Source organism: Pseudorasbora parva, chromosome 9 (assembly GCF_024679245.1).
Source record: "Pseudorasbora parva isolate DD20220531a chromosome 9, ASM2467924v1, whole genome shotgun sequence".
NCBI classification, from domain to species: Eukaryota; Metazoa; Chordata; class Actinopteri; order Cypriniformes; family Gobionidae; genus Pseudorasbora; species Pseudorasbora parva.
The window spans coordinates 35,039,951-35,058,940 of record NC_090180.1 but is presented as its reverse complement, the minus strand read 5'-3'; the positions used below and the strand labels follow the sequence as shown (position 1 = coordinate 35,058,940).

Sequence of the window (18,990 nt, the reverse complement as noted above, 5' to 3'; positions counted from 1 at the left end):
AAAATTACATAATCAGGGATTTAAAGTCGTGAGATGAGGACAAGTTATTTTCTATAGCAAATATATAGCACATATTTCCTTACCTGTTGTGATGTACATAAAAGTGTAATGGATTATTGAAAAAGGAAAAATGCAGGGCAGGGGCTTGGTTCTATGTGTCGGTTATTCTTGGATTTTGTGATGTGGGCATTGCACCTAAAAATGGAGGCACGTTTGCAGAGGTGGAGTTTAAACAGAAGAAATAATTGGAGAAGTCCTGCATGTGTCACCGGAGTAAAGTTTGCACCTAAATATTCAGTTATGACATTTTGATTAAACATTACGAGGTAAAATTTCACAATAAAATCTATGACATGCATTTCATTTTCAATGAATTTTCATTTCATATAGACTCGTAAAAATAAAATAGAAAATAGAATTCCCCCCATTGAAAATGAATACAAAATAAGACAAATAATATAAAAATGACCTCCAAAAGAAGATCTGTTTCAGTGACCTTCTGTTGAAAAGGGGAGGTGTGTGTGTGTGTGGGGGGGGGGGGATGCCACAGAATGGACAAAACACTCAAGTGCACCACATTTCTATGTGGGATAGTAAACCCTTGTGACCGCAAGAGAAAAACCTTGCAGGCAAACATATTTTGTACCAAAAGTATAATTTGGCAAAAAACATCTGTATCCTCACATCATGTCACATGACACTATGGTACAGATAACACAAATGCAGTGTCTTTCTCTGAATATATAAATTCCATAAAACAATATACCTGCAGATCAAAATTCTCAGACATATTTGAAATGCTTCAAAAAATTATATAAAAATGTACATCACTTTATTCCAATTTGTTTTTATTTTAAGACTTAAGAGTAAAACCAAGATGTCTTCATTAAAAAAAAAAATATATCAATGGTTCTTTTTCAGTAGAAAATGTTCGTGATTTACTGCATTTTTTAGACACAGAAGGAAGGCTGGACAATCCCTTCTCCAGCTAATGTCACTTAAGGTCACATCCTGTCTTAACAAAGAAAGAAGGTATGACTAACGACCTTGAGGAAAAGCCTGCTTAGCACCTTTAGGTCCTATCACAGAGGAACGAACAATCCATCCACGTATTAGTACAAATAAACATTGAGACAATAACAACAAATTCAACAGATGGATGTACACTTAAAATAATGTTGCTGCTCCCTCGGATGATCTTACATATTTTAGGTTACATTTTTAATGCTTGAAAGTCAGGTCCTTTTCCAAATGTATTAAGCAGTGGTGTATTATGTCCTTATGAAAGAAAGAAATTGATGGCAATGAACTGAAAGCAATACACATCTATTGCTAATCAGTTCAGCATTTGGAAGAGAATATCTGAAGAGAGAGCATGGTCTATGAATTAAACATTGGGTCAATGGGAGATCGAATGATGAATACTTTCCTAGATATGTGTGGAACAAGGTGAATAATGACGTTTTTAACCTTGCGATTTCCGACAAAAAATATTAAAGGAATTTTTTTAACGTTGATGAGTCAGACAGTTGCAATTAAACAGAATTTAGTCTGGACAATACAGAGCATGTAAGATGTTTAAAGTTTAATCGTCGTTGTCATCGTCGTCGTCATCGTCGTCATCATCGTCGTCGTCATCATCGTCGTCGTCGTCGTCGTCGTCATCATCATCGTCGTCGTCATCGTCATCATCGTCGTCATCATCGTCGTCATCATCGTCGTCGTCATCGTCGTCGTCATCATCGTCGTCATCATCATCATCATCGTCGTCATCATCATCATCATCATCGTCGTCATCGTCGTCGTCATCATCATCGTCATCATCATCGTCGTCGTCATCATCGTCGTCATCATCATCGTCGTCGTCATCGTCATCATCATCGTCATCATCGTCGTCATCATCATCGTCGTCGTCATCATCATCATCATCATCATCATCGTCGTCGTCATCGTCGTCATCATCATCATCATCATCATCGTCATCGTCGTCATCATCTGGATCAATTTTGTTCTCTAGCACATCCTCCAGCCAATCCTCCAGCTCATCAACTGTTGGCATGTCCTCATCATCATCCATATCAAACCAGATACTTTCAGCCTGCAAAAGACACAACAGCTCAGTTTGGGTCTTAAAAGACACAACATACAGCACTGAAATCCTACAGTGAGAAACTTACATCATCAACCTCCACTACACCGATCTGAGGAGAGGACAGGTCAATGTCGAAGGTCTTCTCCCAATAGGGGACAAGCTGCAAACCACAGAGAAATGCTTAAGCGCTGGTATCTACTTTCACAACAAGGATTATATTTGGAATATCCAATGACTATGCATTTCGTAGTGCAATAACAGCCATAGGGTTACCAGAGGGAAGTCATCGGGGTCGATCCAGATGATGCTCAGGTCGGGATTGTCTGTGTTATCCTCTGCCACTTCCTTCACGATTTCAAGGAATTCAAAGCCATCTGAAAGAAGCCCAAGGAAATGTCAGACCCATTCAAGTGAGGAATAAAGTTGTATTACATTTTAAAACAATCAATATAAGCATCATAATAAAAAGATCTAATACCTGGGTCACCCTCCTCAGCAAAAGCAATAATATGCTCGCCATCAAGAGCATCAGCCTGTCAAATAATGATGGTTAAAGTACATGAAGGGAAAGATCTTGTGCTTTTCTGTTAGTATCACAATAGTGTACAAACTACTACAAATTACAAGCTCACATCTTGGAATACCTTATCAATATCCTTGCTCCTATTAACACAATATAGTTTGATTTTTATGATTTAATGTACATTAGTTTTATAATTTCTAATAGCTAATCCTGTACTTATATTACATGTGTAAATAGCAGTGCTTGCAAGGCAGCAAAAAAGCATTTTAAGTTTAAGCTTTGCTGAATGATATGGACCCTTTTTGAAATAATGCATTTTTACATTAATTACCTAGCTTTTATGTGTATAAAAAGTTAAAAAGCTTTAAAAAGTTAGATTTACATTCATGTACAAGTGCATGTACATTTATATCACTATACTATACTACTATTTAGATGCCTAAATCAAAAAGGTCTGTAATACCTGGAGAGAGCTATCCATTAGCATTCCCATTCATCTCAAAGGCAGAGTGAAATTATCTACAAGATGAACTTTGAAAAGAGTCTGTATGTGAAGTGGTTCAAGCTGAATTTATTGTAGCAAACTGTCAAAAAAGAAGAAAAATAGAACGTTTCAGCAATATCAATGCAGTGTTGCCTTGCAAGCACCGTAAAAAAAACTATTGTTTCACTGACACAGGATCAGCTTACCCAGATCTCATACATGTTGTGCGGCTGCATTTTCCTCAGTGTAGGCCTGTGGAGACATTTTCATTAATGTTTACTGTTGATTTAATTTCTCCTAATTTGAAAAATGTTTCATGTCAGTCAACACACCTGTCATTGTCCTCGATGAATTCAACAAGTTCTTTCTCACTGTAGGGTTTACCAGGGATGACGACGGGCTCATCCATGAAGGGCTCATAGAAGTCCACCTCATTCAACTTCAATCCTAGTTTTGTTGCAACCTACAAACAGGCATTTCAATGGCTTTGATCGACTGTCAGTTTCAGGGTTTTTATACTTCAGGGTAAATTGAAGGTGCTGCTTTTAAAAACGAATCATCAGATTTATATAAATATTATTATACACTATCGCTGATTATGGAGCAATCATCTTAAAGCACTGTGGACACCCATAAAATATTACTGATCAGGTGTAAAGTTTTAGAAAAGTGGAAAGCAATAAGTTAATTTGTTTATTAAAACTATTGGTAACACTTTACAATATACAGTATTAAAATCAAAAGTTGTGTTTGTTATCATAAGTTAATGCACCGTGATCTAACATGAATAAACAATGAACGACTTTATTTTATTAACTCATGTTAACAAAGACTAACAAATACAGTAACAAATGTTTTGTTCATTGTTAGTCCATGTTAGTTAATAATACATTAACTAATGTTAACTAATGTAACCTTATTGTAAAGTGATACTATTATCATTTTAAACATTCATAAAGTCCTTTTAGCATAAATAAAGATCTAAATGCTAGAAAACTCTTGCCATTTAAAATTATTTGACATTTTCACTGATATTGTAGATAAAATATAAAAACTAAATATCAGCAGAAAGTCCAGTCCAGTTGTTCAAACTAGATTGATGTAAGTACAGGATTGTGTAAATTATGATTACATTAGTTACCTTTGGACTAAAGGTGGCAAAGAACTTGATGTGTGGATGGAACTCCTCTGCTGCGTCCTCATATTCATTGTAGTCTAAAATCATAAGACCACTAGTAAACTTCTTAAAACAGTTGACTGACTCAAACTCAATGGTAAATTGTAAAACAATTCCTTTTTGGATACATACGGTCAGATTTTTCACTCTTGAAGAAGCCCACCAGCTTGATATCCTCCTCAATATTATGGAAACCTTTCAACTCACGCACATTGCTAATGATCTCAACTGGATCCTCAATGACCTGAGAAAAGATTCAATCAGAAAAGGATGTAATGACAGTATGAAACTGAGGACCAGGTGTGCATTGTGCAAGGAAGAGCAAGAAGTAAATAAAAAATGCGAGAGAAGGCAACTATTTTTCACGCACATCATAGAGGAACTCCACCAGAGTGTCCGCAGCAAGCTCTCCATCGTACTCAATGACCTCATCCTCAAAGAAGATATAGATACTGTCAGCCTCTTCCAGACCTGCGGAGCACAAAGATGGAAATGAACCTGTGAGAACCAGGGTTTGAGAAATGTCCACCAGAGGTCATAGTTGTCCTGCTGAAGTCATAGCCTGGGATAACCCAGACAACTTCCGGCAAATTTAGATTTAGATAGTTACTACTGAGAATGGTCTGGTATTAACAAGGCTACTGAAGTCCTAAAGTCTGACAAGAAATCTACACAAAGGGCATCAATAAAGCTCAAAATAAAGCCTGAAACAACAGAACTCATTTTGATGCATGGACTTATTTTAATAAATGTGCACTAAAACACAAAAACTTTGTCTTCCTATTTAGTAAATGATGTATAACATAAACTTGTTAAAAAATAATAACACTGAACAAAAATATTAATAAGAAAATATGCATAAAATAAATATGCATCCAGAAAGTATTTACAATTTTTCACGTTACAGCCTTATTCCAAAATGGATTAATTCATTTATTTTTGTCCTCACTTCTACAAACAATACCCCATAATGAAAATGTAAAAAAGTTTAATTGAAATCTTTGCAAATTTATAAATTAAAAAAAATAATTGAAAAAATAAATAAATTCATAGGCCTACATAAGTATTCACAGCCTTTGCTCGATACTTTGTTGAAGCACCTTTGGCACCCATTACAGCCTCAAGTCCTGATGCTACAAGCTTGGCACTCCTATTTTTGGCCATTTTCTCCCATTCTTCTTTGCAGGACCTCTCAAGCTCTATCAGGTTGGATGGGGAATGTCAGTGCACAGCTGTTTTCAGATCTCTCCAGAAATGTTCAATCGGGTTCAAGTGTGGGCTCTGGCTGAGCCCCTTAAGGACATTCACAGACTTGTCTCGGAATCACTCCTCTTGGCTGTGTGCTTAGGGTCGTTGTCCTGTTGGAAGATGAACCATTGCCCCAGTCTGAGGTCTGGAGCAGGTTTTCATCAAGGATGTCTCTGTACATTGCTGCATTAATCTCTCCCTCAATCCTGACTATAGACACAGCATGATGCTGCCACCACCATACTTCACTGTAGGGATGGTATTGGCCAGGTGATGAGTGGTGCCTGGTTTCCTCCAGACATGACGCTTACTATTCAGGCCAAAATGTTAAATTTTTTTTCATCAGACTAGTCGTTCAGGTGCATTTTTGGCAAACTTCAGGTGGCCTTTTACTGAGGAGTGGCTTCCGTCTGACCGCTCTACCGAATGGGCTTGATTAGTAGAGTACAGCAGAGATGGTTGTTCTTCTGGAAGGTTCTCCTCTCCCCATAGAGAAACACTGGAGCTCTGTCAGGATGACTTTAGGGTTCTTGGTCACCTCCCTGACTAAGGCTCTTCCCCCCACGATTGCTCCGTTTCCCCCCAGACAGCTCTGGGAAGAGTCCTGGTGGTTTTGAACTTCTTCAATTTACGGATGATGGAGGCCATTCCATTGGGACCGTCAAAGCTGCAGAATTATTTCTGTACCATTCCCCAGATCTGACATGCACTGTTAGCTGTGGGACCTTATACAGGTGTCTGCCTTTCCAAATCATGTCCAATCAACTAAATTTGTTGTAGAAACATCTCAAGGATGATCAGTGGAAAAAGGATGCACCTGAGCTCAATTTTGAATGTCATGCAAAGACTGTGAATACATTATTTTAATAATTACATTATTTTTTGGTGTGTTCTATTTTTAATAAATTTGCAATTATTTCAAACAAACTTCTTTCATGCTATCATTAAGGGGTATTGTTTGTAGAATGGGGGGGGGGGGTGAAAGTGAAAGTGAAAGATGAAGTGAAAGAACTTTATTCTTTCCACATTTTATGCTACAGCCTGTGATTACTTTCGGGCATTGATTAACTGGTTTAGTAATCGGTTTGACAGCACTAGTACAAATATGATATCTTATATAGTACAGCATGTCACATCACAAATATGTTCACATTTGAGTGTTTTTGGAATGTACTTACCTAGTTTCTTGGCAACAGCTCTATCTGTCTTCTCATCGAGTAGGCCAATCCCGATGTCCTCGTCGTCAAGATCCTCCAGGACTTGTGCAGCAAGCTATGTAACAAAAAATAAAATGTTTAATGTCCTTCACTTCTTGGAACATTATGTGTGATTTGGTCGAGATAGATAAAACCATGTTAGTGGTGCCCTAAAATGTAAGCTGTTCAGACAAAATAACTGTGTTGAGAGGGCATTCTTCAGAAGTTCCTGAGGAAACACTAAGGTAAGATCTTAATATTATAAGGGTTTGCATCCTGTCAGCACAAATATTATGTATTTATTAACAACATGATTTTGGTAGCTAACACACTGTGTAGAAACTCTGTTGGACAAGGACAGCACATTTGTTTTCTGCCTGCGCAGATATTTCAGGCTCTGCTGTAAGAACTGTAGTTAGTTTCTTTCACAGTCTTACATCCATAAAAGCCATCATCAGGAGAGCTGCCCATGCACTTTCTAAATCGGTGTGAAACTTGACCCGTATGATGGACAGCTGCCTCCACCAATAGCAGTGCTACATGTGCCTGCTGAGCCAGAGTAACAGGGTGCTGGGGTGGTGACAGGTGCACCAAACCATTTCTCCAATCATTATGAGGAACCAAACTGAAACAAATGTACTTGCATTCCTATACAGACAATCTTCATGTTTTCTGTATTTTTACATCACTTTAAATATGTTTAAATATTTCAGTCTAGTATGTAGAATAGGATATCGGTAACAAAACTTGTTTGACTTTATTTCTTTATTTCTGTGTGTTGGTAGCTCTTCTGTGTGCGATTACTATAAACTGGGACCGATTCAAAAGGGGCATAAACATGTGACATGCACATTGTATAAGGTCTTTTTGATTTTATTGCTTTTTCATAGCTTTGCATGAACTTTAATTTCCTCCTTTAGTGAGCTGTTAACGCATACTCACCCAACAAATATATGTTCTAAGAACATTTTGCAAACATTCCATTTAGGTTATGGAAAAAAATTATTTCTAAAAGTTCTGGCAAAATGTCTAGTTTTTCAAAAGTTTTAATAGTTTTTTTTGTTTTGTTGTGCAATCATTAAAGGAACATCATATTTTATCATTTTGCAAACACTATAGGAGCTTTTTAATGTTTCCTGAAAATTCTGAAACATTAGACAACATCCAACTAAGTGGTTTCAGGGGGAAAATGCTTTATGAAGAATGTATAAATAACTTTTTTGTGCTAACATTTTGAGAATTTTGTTGAGAAATTACCTATCGTTCTATTAAATGTTACTGAAACTTTTATTTGCTCATAACTTTGAGAGAACCTGAGTGAATGTTCCCCATTAGCTGGATAGATATCTAAACATATTCCAACACATCCGCCATTTTTGCCAAAAAAAGTCAATATTTCAGATGCTGCCCATCACTCACACTAACAATATAACCACTATCCTTTTTATTTACCGAATGAAAAATTCTCTAACATTAGTGATAAACTAAATCCTGTGAAAATCATCTGCTAAAGACTTTTGTTGCAGATATTCTTGTAAAAGAATTTCTCGGTGTAAAAGAAAGTCATAGTGTTCCAATATAGCAGATAGCAATGCACCTTACACAATAGCTACAGGTCCTTCTCAAAAAAATTGCATATGTTCATTACTTAGTTCATAGTTCATTATTTTTCATAATGTAATGATAAAATTGTAACTTTCATATATTTTAGATTCATTGCACATCAACTGAAATATTTCAGGTCTTTAATTATTTTAATACTGATGATTTTGGCATACAGCTCATGAAAACCCAACTTTCCTATCCCAAAAAATTAGCATATCATGAAAAGGTTCTCTAAACAAGCTATTAACCTAATCATCTGAATCAACTAATTAACTCTAAACACCTGCAAAAGATTCCTGAGGCTTTTAAATCATGGGTAAGACTGCTGACCCGACCCTGTCCAAGGCCATCATTAACACCCTCAAGCGAGAGCTTCAGTACCTCAGTGGGAAGTCTGTGGGAAGGAAAAAGTGTGGCAAAAAACGCTGCACAACGAGAAGAGGTGACCAGACCCTGAGGAAGATTGTGGAGAAGGACCGATTCCAGACCTTGGGGGACCTGCGGAAGCAGTGGACTGAGTCTGGAGTAGAAACATCCAGAGTCACCGTGCACAGGCGTGTGCAGGAAATGGGCTACAGGTGCCGCATTCCCCAGGTCAAGCCACTTTGGGCTACAGAGAAGCAGCACTGGACTGATGCTCAGTGGTCCAAAGTACTTTTTTCGGATGAAAGCAAATTTTGCATGTCATTCAGAAATCAAGGGGCCAGAGTCTGGAGGAAGACTGGGGAGAAAGAAATGCCAAAATGCCTGAAGTCCAGTGTCAAGTACCCACAGTCAGTGATGGTCTGGGGTGCCATGTCAGCTGCTGGTGTTGGTCCACTGTGTTTTATCAAGGGCATGGTCAATGCAGCTAACTATCAGGAGATTTTGGAGCACTTCATACTTCCATCTGCTGAAAAGCTTTATGGAGATCGTAGATTGGATTTCGTTTTTCATCATGACCTGACACCTGCTCACAGTGCCAAAACCACCGGTAAATGGTTTACAGACCATGGTATTACTGTGCTCAATTGGCCTGCCAACTCTCCTGACCTGAACCCCATAGAGAATCTGTGGGATATTGTGAAGAGAAAGTTGAGAGACACAAGACCCAACACTCTGGATGAGCTTAAGGCCGCTATCGAAGCATCCTGGGCCTCCATAACACCTCAGCAGTGCCACAGGCTGATTGCCTCCATGCCACGCCGCATTGAAGCAGTCATTTCTGCAAAAGGACCAAGTATTTCCCGACCAAGTATTGAGTGCATAACTGAACATAATTATTTGAAGGTTGACTTTTTTTGTATTAAAAACAGTTTTCTTTTATTGGTCGGATGAAATATGCTAATTTTTTTAGATTTTTTTGAGGGTTTTCATGACCTGTATGCCAAATTCATCAGTATTAAAACAATAAAAGACCTGAAATATTTCAGTTGGTGTGCAATGAATCTAAAATATATGAAAGTTTAAAGGACAATTCCGGTGAGAAATGAACCTAGGTGTAATTAACAGATGGTTACCGAGTAGATCGGTCTCTGGGATGCGTTTTCATGGAAATCGAATATAAAGAGTTTTATCTCTAAAAACAGATTAGCTTATAACACTAGTCTATGGGGCACAGGGTTGTGAAATTAAATCGCTAGTTAATACCACTAACAAGGCTCAAAACAGCCTCAAACTAACACAGCAGCATAATGAGGGTTCCTACATGCAAACCCGAAACATAGAGAACTTTGTAAGTGTACAAACAGTTTAATAAGAAGATACTTTATAAACACAATGCATTACGCGTCCACGGACAGGCGTCATCTTGGAAAACAGTCTCGACTCGTCGATCCACGAGCGCTCTGCTAAGTGATGAACTGTGATTTGGAATCTCATATGGTCCGTTGTTTCCGAAAGAAAACACTGAACGCAACAGAGAAAATAAATAAATAAAAATCAAAATGTCCATGTTATTACATTTCACAAACCTAATTCTTATCGACCAGCTCACTGAGAACAGTGCTCGTGGATCGATTCATCGAGACTGTTTTCCAAGATGGCGCCTGTCCGTGGACGCGTAATGCACTGTGTTTATAAAGTATCTTCTTATTAAACTGTTTGTACACTTACAAAGTTCTCAATGCTTCGGTTTGCATGTAGGGACCCTCATTATGCTACTGTGTAAGTGTGAGGCTATTTTGAGCCTTATTAGTGGTATTAACTATCGATTTAATTTTACTACCCTGTGTCTACCCTGTGCCCCATAGACAAGCGCTATAAGCTAATCTGTTTTTTGGAGATAAAACTCTACATTCGATTTTCATGAAAACGCATCCCAGAGAATGATCTACTCAGTAACCATCTGTTAATTACCCCTAGGTTCATTTCTCATAAGAGTTGTCCTTTAATTTTTATCATTACATTATGTAAAATAATGAACTTTTATCACATATGCAAATTTGAGAAGGACCTGTATATAGATACACTAAGTCTTGGGACACCCTGAGAAATCATTGAATTCAGGTGTTCCAATCACTTCTATGGCCAAAGGTGTATAAAATCAAGCATGCAGACTGCTTCTACAAACATTTGTGAAAGAATGGTTTGCTTTAAGCAGCTCAGTGAATTCAAGTGTGGTACTGTGATAGGTTGCCACTTGTGCAATAAGTCCATTCGTGACATTTTGAGAAAATTGAGACATTTAAGTAAAAAATTGTGACATTCGAGTCAATAGCTCCAGACCTCCGAATTTTATGTTGCCAGATTAGCTCAAGAACAGTGTGTAGCGATCTTCATGGAATGGGTTTCCATTACCAAGCAGCTGCATCCAAGCCTTAAATCACCGGGTGCAATGCAAAACGTCAGATGCAGTGGTGTAAAGCACGCTGCCAGTGTTCTCCACTGCTCTAGTGTCTGCATCAATTCTCTGACTGAATTACACTTCTCTGTCTAACAATCCAAACGACGAGTCTGGGTTTGGCGGTTGCCAGGAGAACGGCACTTGTCAGGGGTTGGGCTTGGCCCCTTAGTTCAAGTGAAAGGAACTCTTAATGCTTCAGCATACCAAGACATTTTGGACAATGACTGCACCCCAGTGCACAAAGCCAGGTAGATAAAGCAAGTTTGCAAGGTCCAGATGAGCAAGTTTGGTATGGAGGAATTTTACTGGCTTGCACCAAGTCCTGACCTGAACCTGATAGAATACCTTTGGGATGAATAAGAGGGAAGACTGTGAGCCAGACCTTCTTGTCCAACATCAGTGCCTGAACTTAGAAATATGCTTCAAGAAGAATGGTCAAAAATCTTGTCTGAAAGCCTTCCCAGAAGAGTTGAAGCTATTTTAGCTGCAAAGAGTGGGCCAACTCCTTAATTAACCATACAAATTAAAAATTGGGATGTCTTTAAAATTAATGTGCGTGTAAAGGCAGGCATCCCAAAACTTGTGGCAATATAGTGAATTTATGAGGTAAAGCTGCACTATGTAATTTTTACATCCATTAGAGGGCGCCTATTCAAAACAAAGGCATGGGTTTGATGACGCCAAGTTTGAGCGCAGAATCTTGGGACATGTGGTCTTGATGCGATTATTTATGTTGCTGTAGTATGTAGCAGAGCAGGACAGAGTATTGTGGGAGCTGAGCAAGGCCTTTGGAGTGATTGTTGAGCAACACGACTTGCGAGCACTTTTATTATGATGGGAAACAGTCGCCGGCACCGTTTTTGGTCATTTACCATTTCCATTTTCCGGTCATGAGGATGAGGTAACGCAGCTCTTTTTATCATATTACATATATTTAAGTGTGTTTAAAATGATGTTATGACAATACGCTGTGCATTCGCTCAGCGGCTGCTGTGACACTTGTTCACGCTGCAGTAAGAGTAAACCGTTTCTGCCAAATAAAACCGGAAACCGAGGGTAACGCAGATATGGCGAAAATTGACAGGTGACTCCCTAAGACGTCCTGGCTCTTTGGGAAAAAAATAGCAATTTTCTCACACTTTACAAATCGTTGGAAACATTTAAGATATTGTAAGAAATGAAAGCTTTACCATAAATTCTGCCAGGAAGACTTAATTGTTACGTCACTTTAACTTCTATCTATCCAATCACATTCTAATACTCGGGTATAAAAGATCGGTACTTACTCATGTTTGAGTTCGCAGATGCTGACGCTCCAATTCACCGCCATCCTCCCCACCACCTCCAAGTCAAATCCTTCCCTACTCCACCCCACCACCACCAGGATGGTCCCTTCCATACCCCACGGGGGGGTCGGCTGCGCCTCTGCCTTCATCTTCAGGCAGGATATGCAGAGTCCATACCCTCTGATTGCGAGCTACGGACGGGGCCTATGCCAAAGTACTTTATTGCTTGCTGGGTTGTTAATAAATGGATTATTGTCACAGTATCTATTCTCCCGAGTCTTTCTGGCAGAACTCCTCTGAACAAAATATATACGGGCCTAGAGGTTTTTGGATAATTTACTGCAAAAATACTAAACAGTGCACCTTTAACTACTTTGACCAAATTGAGTTGGTAAATGAATTAGAACAAATCCTTCAGACCATCCAGATCAACAGAATCATTGAAGAGATCTTTCTAAAAAAAATGATTCATGAATCTTAAATAGCTATTTCTCTCATTAACATGCCAATGAGAACTTTTCTGAATAATTGTGGCAAGCAGCGAGGCGAGGCACCATGAGAGCGGGCCGGTGGCGAGTGATAATGAGCGGCAGCTGCGCGCCACACCGGTCTCGTTTCACGGCGGAGTGACCGGAATATAAAAGGAGGAGCAAAGACAGTGGAAGACAGGGCCTGGACTTTACATTGAGTTTTGTGTATGTTTTATTATGTGAGTGCGGGCAGTCGTCCGTGAGGGGCTGCCCACGGTTTACTTTCGTTTTGTTTATTATTTAATTAAAGTCTTTGCTGAGCATTCGCTGGTTCCTACCTCCTTCCTTCCCATCTACAAACTTTATTACAATAATAAATTACATTTTCTGAGACTTGAAATTTGGTGCATGATTTTATGAACAGCATTTTTAAGGACAAATCATTTTTAAAGCTTTAGTCCTCATTCATTGTAAATGCACAGACAATATTTTATAATTTTGTGTTCCACAGAAAAAAAAGGAATTCACACAGATTTCGAGCAACTTGTGGGTGAGTAAATAAAATATATATTTTTTAATTTTGGGGTGAACCATCTCTGTCATAATGTTGCAAGGCTGTAAATACAGTTTTTGAATTTTTTGTGTTTCTGTCTAAATTCTGAAAAGTTTTTGTGAAAGTTATAGTTCTACCAAGAAATCAGATTTGATCTTATATGTTTATCCAAGTGTTCTATTACTTTGTTTAAATGACTGTAATATTAGCAACAATATTTGAGTGATAATTCTTCTCTTTGTTAATGTGCTCAATAAAAGGATGTCTCACTGATCTTTTCATCACAGTCTTTAGAATTATCTCAAGGTTTTCCTATCAGTTTATTCCTATGCATCAGTGCAACATACTACCATCAAATGGGGGCATATATGTCTGTTAAACTAACCATAGGCTAAACTCAGCTAAAGGCCAAATAGGCCAAAGCTATATAAAGCAACCCACAAAAAGCCATGAGTCAACAAGAGAAGATTTTTGCAATGAAGCAGAGAGAGAGTTTGCTTATGACTAATCAGGAGTCGGGATAGAGGAAAGAGTAGGAGACGTTTAATCCAGTACACAGCCACATGTAACATGCCCTTCTCCTTATTCTTTACATTCCTCCATCTCTTTCAATCGCATCGTCATGATTTTTCAATTCAGTATATATTCAACAATTCATAAATGCAATAAAACACATATTTTTTTTAAATAAATGACAAATCGCTACAATGTATCCTCTCCCATAACGGAGTTCTCTCAGTGGCCTAAATGAGTATTTATTAGCCAACATAAGTATATCAACAAAAAAATGTCAGGTCTCCAATTTTCACATTTTCAAGTGACTGATCCTATCGAAATTTTTCAGTTGGCCGAATTGAATTTCTGTGAATTAAATTGCATCAATTCACAGAATTTCATTTTAGAAAACTGAAAAATTTAGATGTGATCAGTCACTAAGGAATGTTCAATTGGAACCTTTTTTCAGTGAAGGAAATATAACCAAAAAACACTATAGGCTTCGTTGGTTTAAATGAGAGCATACAAGTGTTTCTATAAGGGCAGAAAGCAGATCTTCGGTTATGGAACATTACAACGGCCTGTGCCACACAAACAGCTATGACAGCAGAGGCGTCTATAATTAGCGCTCCTGCAGAGGCCAACCAGGACTATTTTGGCAAGGTGGTGGTGACGTTCAGGTTCCTGGGATCCGCTGACAGGTACAGTACTGTGCCCAACACTCAGTACTCTCAGCCGACACTGCAGATTTCATGCTTGAAACTCCTGAGCTTACACAGCACTCAAGATGTAACAAGTTAATTTAACTCACGTAACATTACAACATGTTACTGTGTATTCAGGAGCAATGTCTTGCAAAGCCACATACAAAAAGAGACACATAAGGTGCGTCTCAATCAGCTCCCTAGTTCAGTAGTCAGGGCACTGATCAGGGAGTCAGCCATTTTGAGGTTTTTTGAAATCAGGGAGCATCAATGCTTACTATGTAAGTGCAAAATATAAATCACGTTAGCCAACTCAACTAAATAACAAACCATTATTTAATTGTATTTTAAACATATTGGTACTGAACATAATAGGTACTGAACATAATCTAGCTAACATTTATAATTAATTTACGGCTGTAATGTTGCATATGTTACAAATGATTTATCATAATGTACTTTACATAATATTAAGAAATTCAATGTCAGTTCTGCTGTTGAAATAACATAGTGACGTTGTACAATGAGATTGTTATCCTGTCACCATCAGTGTCCTAATGTGTAGTGAGCCTAACTCTCCTTACCCATGGTCAAATTCATGTACACTATATACCACAGCCATTGGGCCTCTAAATAGGCAATAGATTTTTTTTAAATAGGCACACATTACCCTCACATCATAGGCCTGTGCTTAAAGGGTTACTTCAGCGATTAGCCTTTGTATCAGTAGAAACCCTGGAGTTTGTGCTTTTCCCCCTCATATCCCCCTGATACAAGAGATTTATGCATTTTATTTCTGCATATTAAATTCCTCCTATGACGCAAATTGACGATATTTGCATCATAGAAGGAATGTTTGGCCAAAGGCTAAAGAATACAGCCAGCAGAGGGAGCCATGTTTTACACCCGCGCATGGGGGATGGGAGATCACACTCAGAGCTCAGCTCCCAGCTGCAGGCACTCATTGAAACTGAGCTATGGTGAGCAGTGTAAGTCTTTTAACTACTCAAATTAATTTCTATGAAAGTTAAGCTTAAAAAGGCATGAACTGAAACGTGCCAGACTGAACTCGCGTTGTGAATGTATGCCGTGAGTGTAGTCGCGATTACCTCAGCTCTCATCACGAGAGCTCATCACCTCATTTATCTCACTCCTACAGTTAGTGCTCAGTGCTGTGATACTCGCGCAGTGACTCACTCATTATATTGAACAGACACGTTCAGTTTTTAATTGTAGTGTCTTCTCTAACTCAGTCACAGTAATCCAGTTGGTGGCTTTGGGAATGGCCTCACAGGGCAGCGACGCATTCTGGGAATTGTAGTCTTTTATCCCCATGAGTCTTTTCTCAGTCTAGAAGGCACCAAATTCAAAAATAATTTCACATTTCTACTACATTGATGACCCAATTTAAATACAGATTCATCTTCCCAGCGCTGAAGTACCCCTTTAATGCACTGATATTATAATGAACAATGTTAACACAACTGTTAAACTAAGAAAACAAGACTACTTTTATACAGACTGTATTTCAGCGACAAAAAAAGGGTTTCTTGCCCTTTTTCCAAACACAATGTCCAACAGAAATCCATCAGCATTTAAAATAAGATTTAGATTTATAATTACTTACCTTAGCTCATTTAAACTACTAATCCCACACAACAAACTCAACACATCAATGTCTGTTGTCGCTTGAGGATTGCACTGAGACCTGCACACAAACTTATTGATAACACAACAGACCACTGTTGAGTCCAGGAGGTGACAGCACGGCTAAATGATGGTGTAACCTTTTGACCACATGGGGTGGGCTCTGCCTGCTGAGAAGATGATAATGTTTTCTAGTAAGCTTGATTAGGATTGGTTTTGGTATTGCCCACATCCCAATTGGTATGTTTATCTGAAAGACTTGTTTTTTTAATTGAAGAGCTTTTTTCAGTTTTAGTTATTTTAGTTGGCCTATTTAAACTTTTTTCTTTTTTTAGTTAGATGCCAAGGCAATATTTCTTGTCATTTAAACGATTAGTTTAATAGTTTAGTATTATAGTTAATATTAACAACACTGTTGTCAATCTCCAACTTCTTATGTAATCTAATATAATGTTACCCATGCTCTGTCATTCAGGCCCTATACATACAGTACTATTATTAATCGGCAGAGCCCAGCAGCTGATATTTTGTTGATGTATACCATGTGCTACATATAGCATACACTGTAAAATACATGACACTGTAACAACATGTGACTACTCGTTGCATGTATTTTAACCAACAAGTCAGCATGAAAATATCACCACTGATGCTTCAAAATGCTACAAATGCTATCTTGCATTACACATCCATTTTTAGCATTAATTTGGTGCCCGCATATGGGCCTGTTGACAAACCCAAAGTGAAAATGTACTGAGATGAAACCAGAAAAGCAAATTCCTTTGAAAAATGACCCATCTGAGCTCATGCTCAGGGTGCAAATTTACTGTGTGGTGCATCAGCCCTTTTCTGACCATAGATGCCATAGTCCAGATTGTTCTCATGGCTGGTGTAAACAGCACCACATTCCCCAGGCTCTGGTGGAGTACTTTTCCTACTGAGCTAACAAGGCCACAGAAAGATCTATATCATATATTGAGTTTGTAATTGTCCATATCTAGGTAGAACAATCAAAAATGTGGCTACTAGAGAGAGAGAGAGAGAAGAGAGAGAGAGAGAGAGAGAGAGAGAGAGAGAGAGAGAGAGAGAGAGAGAGAGAGAGAGAGAGAGAGAGAGAGAGAGAGAGAGAGAGAGAGAGAGAGAGAGAGAGAGAGCAATTATTGTTTCAAACATCCACAGATTAAAATCGACACATCAGTGCAAGCACATTTTTTTGGTCAAATTCAGAGTGCCAAGCAGCTCTGTTTACTGTCGTCTGTCGATGTCACTTTCCATGAACTATAAAAGCAACTATAAAGTACCGGAAGTAAAATACTACATGCTATAAATAGCAGCACGGTAATTCTTCTATGGCTATATCTTGATGTACTGAACAAGAGTTAAATTAAGACTTCATAGAACAAAGATTTTTAGTGTTATCTTAGTATACTAAAATTAGAATTTAGTATATCTTTTTAGTTTTTCATTTTAACTTAGATTTTTTAATTTACTTTTACTTTTTGTAATTATATTACTTCTAGTACTCGGTTTTTAATTCGTTTTTGTAATTCTAGTACTTCAACTTAAATCTATTAACTTTAGCTTATGTTTAAGTTGTTTTTAATTTCATATTTTTTTAAGTTACATTTTATAACAGCTTTATAATTAACATAAACACGCAGTTACGTGCAAATATGTTCGGCTCTTATTGAAACACAGCACAATTTAGGTGCTAGAGCATGGACTTTAAAAGAACCGGTTAGCCATGCATGACAGTTAGAGACTTTGCACCTATGTTTCAAGTGTGCATTTAAATTCCTATTACGGTAAGCAACAACAAATCCAACAATCCTTTTCTAACAGACAAATCATATGATTTTCTTCATGAATGGATCTTCATTAGCATCTGTGCTTCACAACTGGCCAAAGTTACACTGGATCCAGCTGCTCCCAAACTACCCCTCCCTTTTTGCCAATTTCTTAGTCAAACCCACCTCAAGGGCCAGCTCCTCAATCTGAAACTGTTTCTGGGCGACTCTGTTGGATCCTACATGCTCATGGTAGTACACCACCATCACGTCATATTTCTTCATCACAGACTTGTAATTCTTGGCACTAAGCTCGTGAACGCGGTCCTTTCCATCGTACTCAGGGATGTCCATACCTTTCTGGCCCCATGATAGCTGCCCGAAGGTCAGAAGGAGCCCAAGTAACACTAGGTTCCACTTCATGATTCAATACTTAAGTAGGAAAAACTGTAGTTCCACTGAATTTAAAACAAATCAACTTAATACTTCATAAAATTAAATTAGAAAGGACCTGTGATCCCCGCCACCCAGAACAGACAAGACCAAGTCCTGAGGCCCCCTGTATGAAACCCCAACACACGAGTAAAAGAGACGGGTAACAGGGTCGAGAGCATTTTAGGGGGTGGGATGAGGTGAGTGCATGAGCGAGAGAGAGAGAGAGGGGGGGGGGGGGGGGTGCTAAAAAAGAGAGAGAGACATTTCTTCATGCAGTGAGCCAGACTGGAGATCCCAGCAAGGCAAAGTCAAGTTAGTTACCATACGACCTCTTTAGTATTACCATAAAATATTGAGGAAACTGAGTTTGTCTATACGGGACAACAAAAATTGAAGCGTGAATGAACGATCACAATGAATGAGATGGTACGAGATGGAGAAGGAAGGCTTTCTATGCCATATTA

The 18,990-nt window shown here is 38.3% G+C and overlaps 1 protein-coding gene across 1 annotated transcript; it reads right to left on the bottom strand.

The window, feature by feature from the left end:
• Window positions 1-647: 647 nt before the first annotated feature.
• Window positions 648-18,523, bottom strand: casq1a (calsequestrin 1a). Its single transcript, XM_067452403.1, has 11 exons — window positions 18,278-18,523; window positions 6,703-6,796; window positions 4,647-4,747; window positions 4,409-4,520; window positions 4,241-4,314; window positions 3,432-3,562; window positions 3,306-3,351; window positions 2,571-2,625; window positions 2,366-2,466; window positions 2,178-2,252; window positions 648-2,098 (listed from the first exon to the last, which is right to left on the bottom strand). Exons 1-11 carry the CDS (start codon window positions 18,512-18,514, stop codon window positions 1,586-1,588), a joined length of 1,539 nt encoding a protein of 512 aa, XP_067308504.1. The 5' UTR covers window positions 18,515-18,523; the 3' UTR covers window positions 648-1,585.
• Between the last annotated feature and the right edge of the window lie 467 nt (window positions 18,524-18,990).

Bases quoted from the DNA above. Each gene is read 5' to 3' on its own strand.
- casq1a (XM_067452403.1), bottom strand. From the start codon at position 18,514: ATGAAGTGGAACCTAGTGTTACTTGGGCTCCTTCTGACCTTCGGGCAG. The intron at 3,352-3,431 runs GTGTGTTGACTG...ATGTCTCCACAG, and splicing joins TTCATCGAGGACAATGACAG to GCCTACACTGAGGAAAATGC. The intron at 2,099-2,177 runs GTAAGTTTCTCA...TGTCTTTTGCAG, and splicing joins GTGTAGTGGAGGTTGATGAT to GCTGAAAGTATCTGGTTTGA.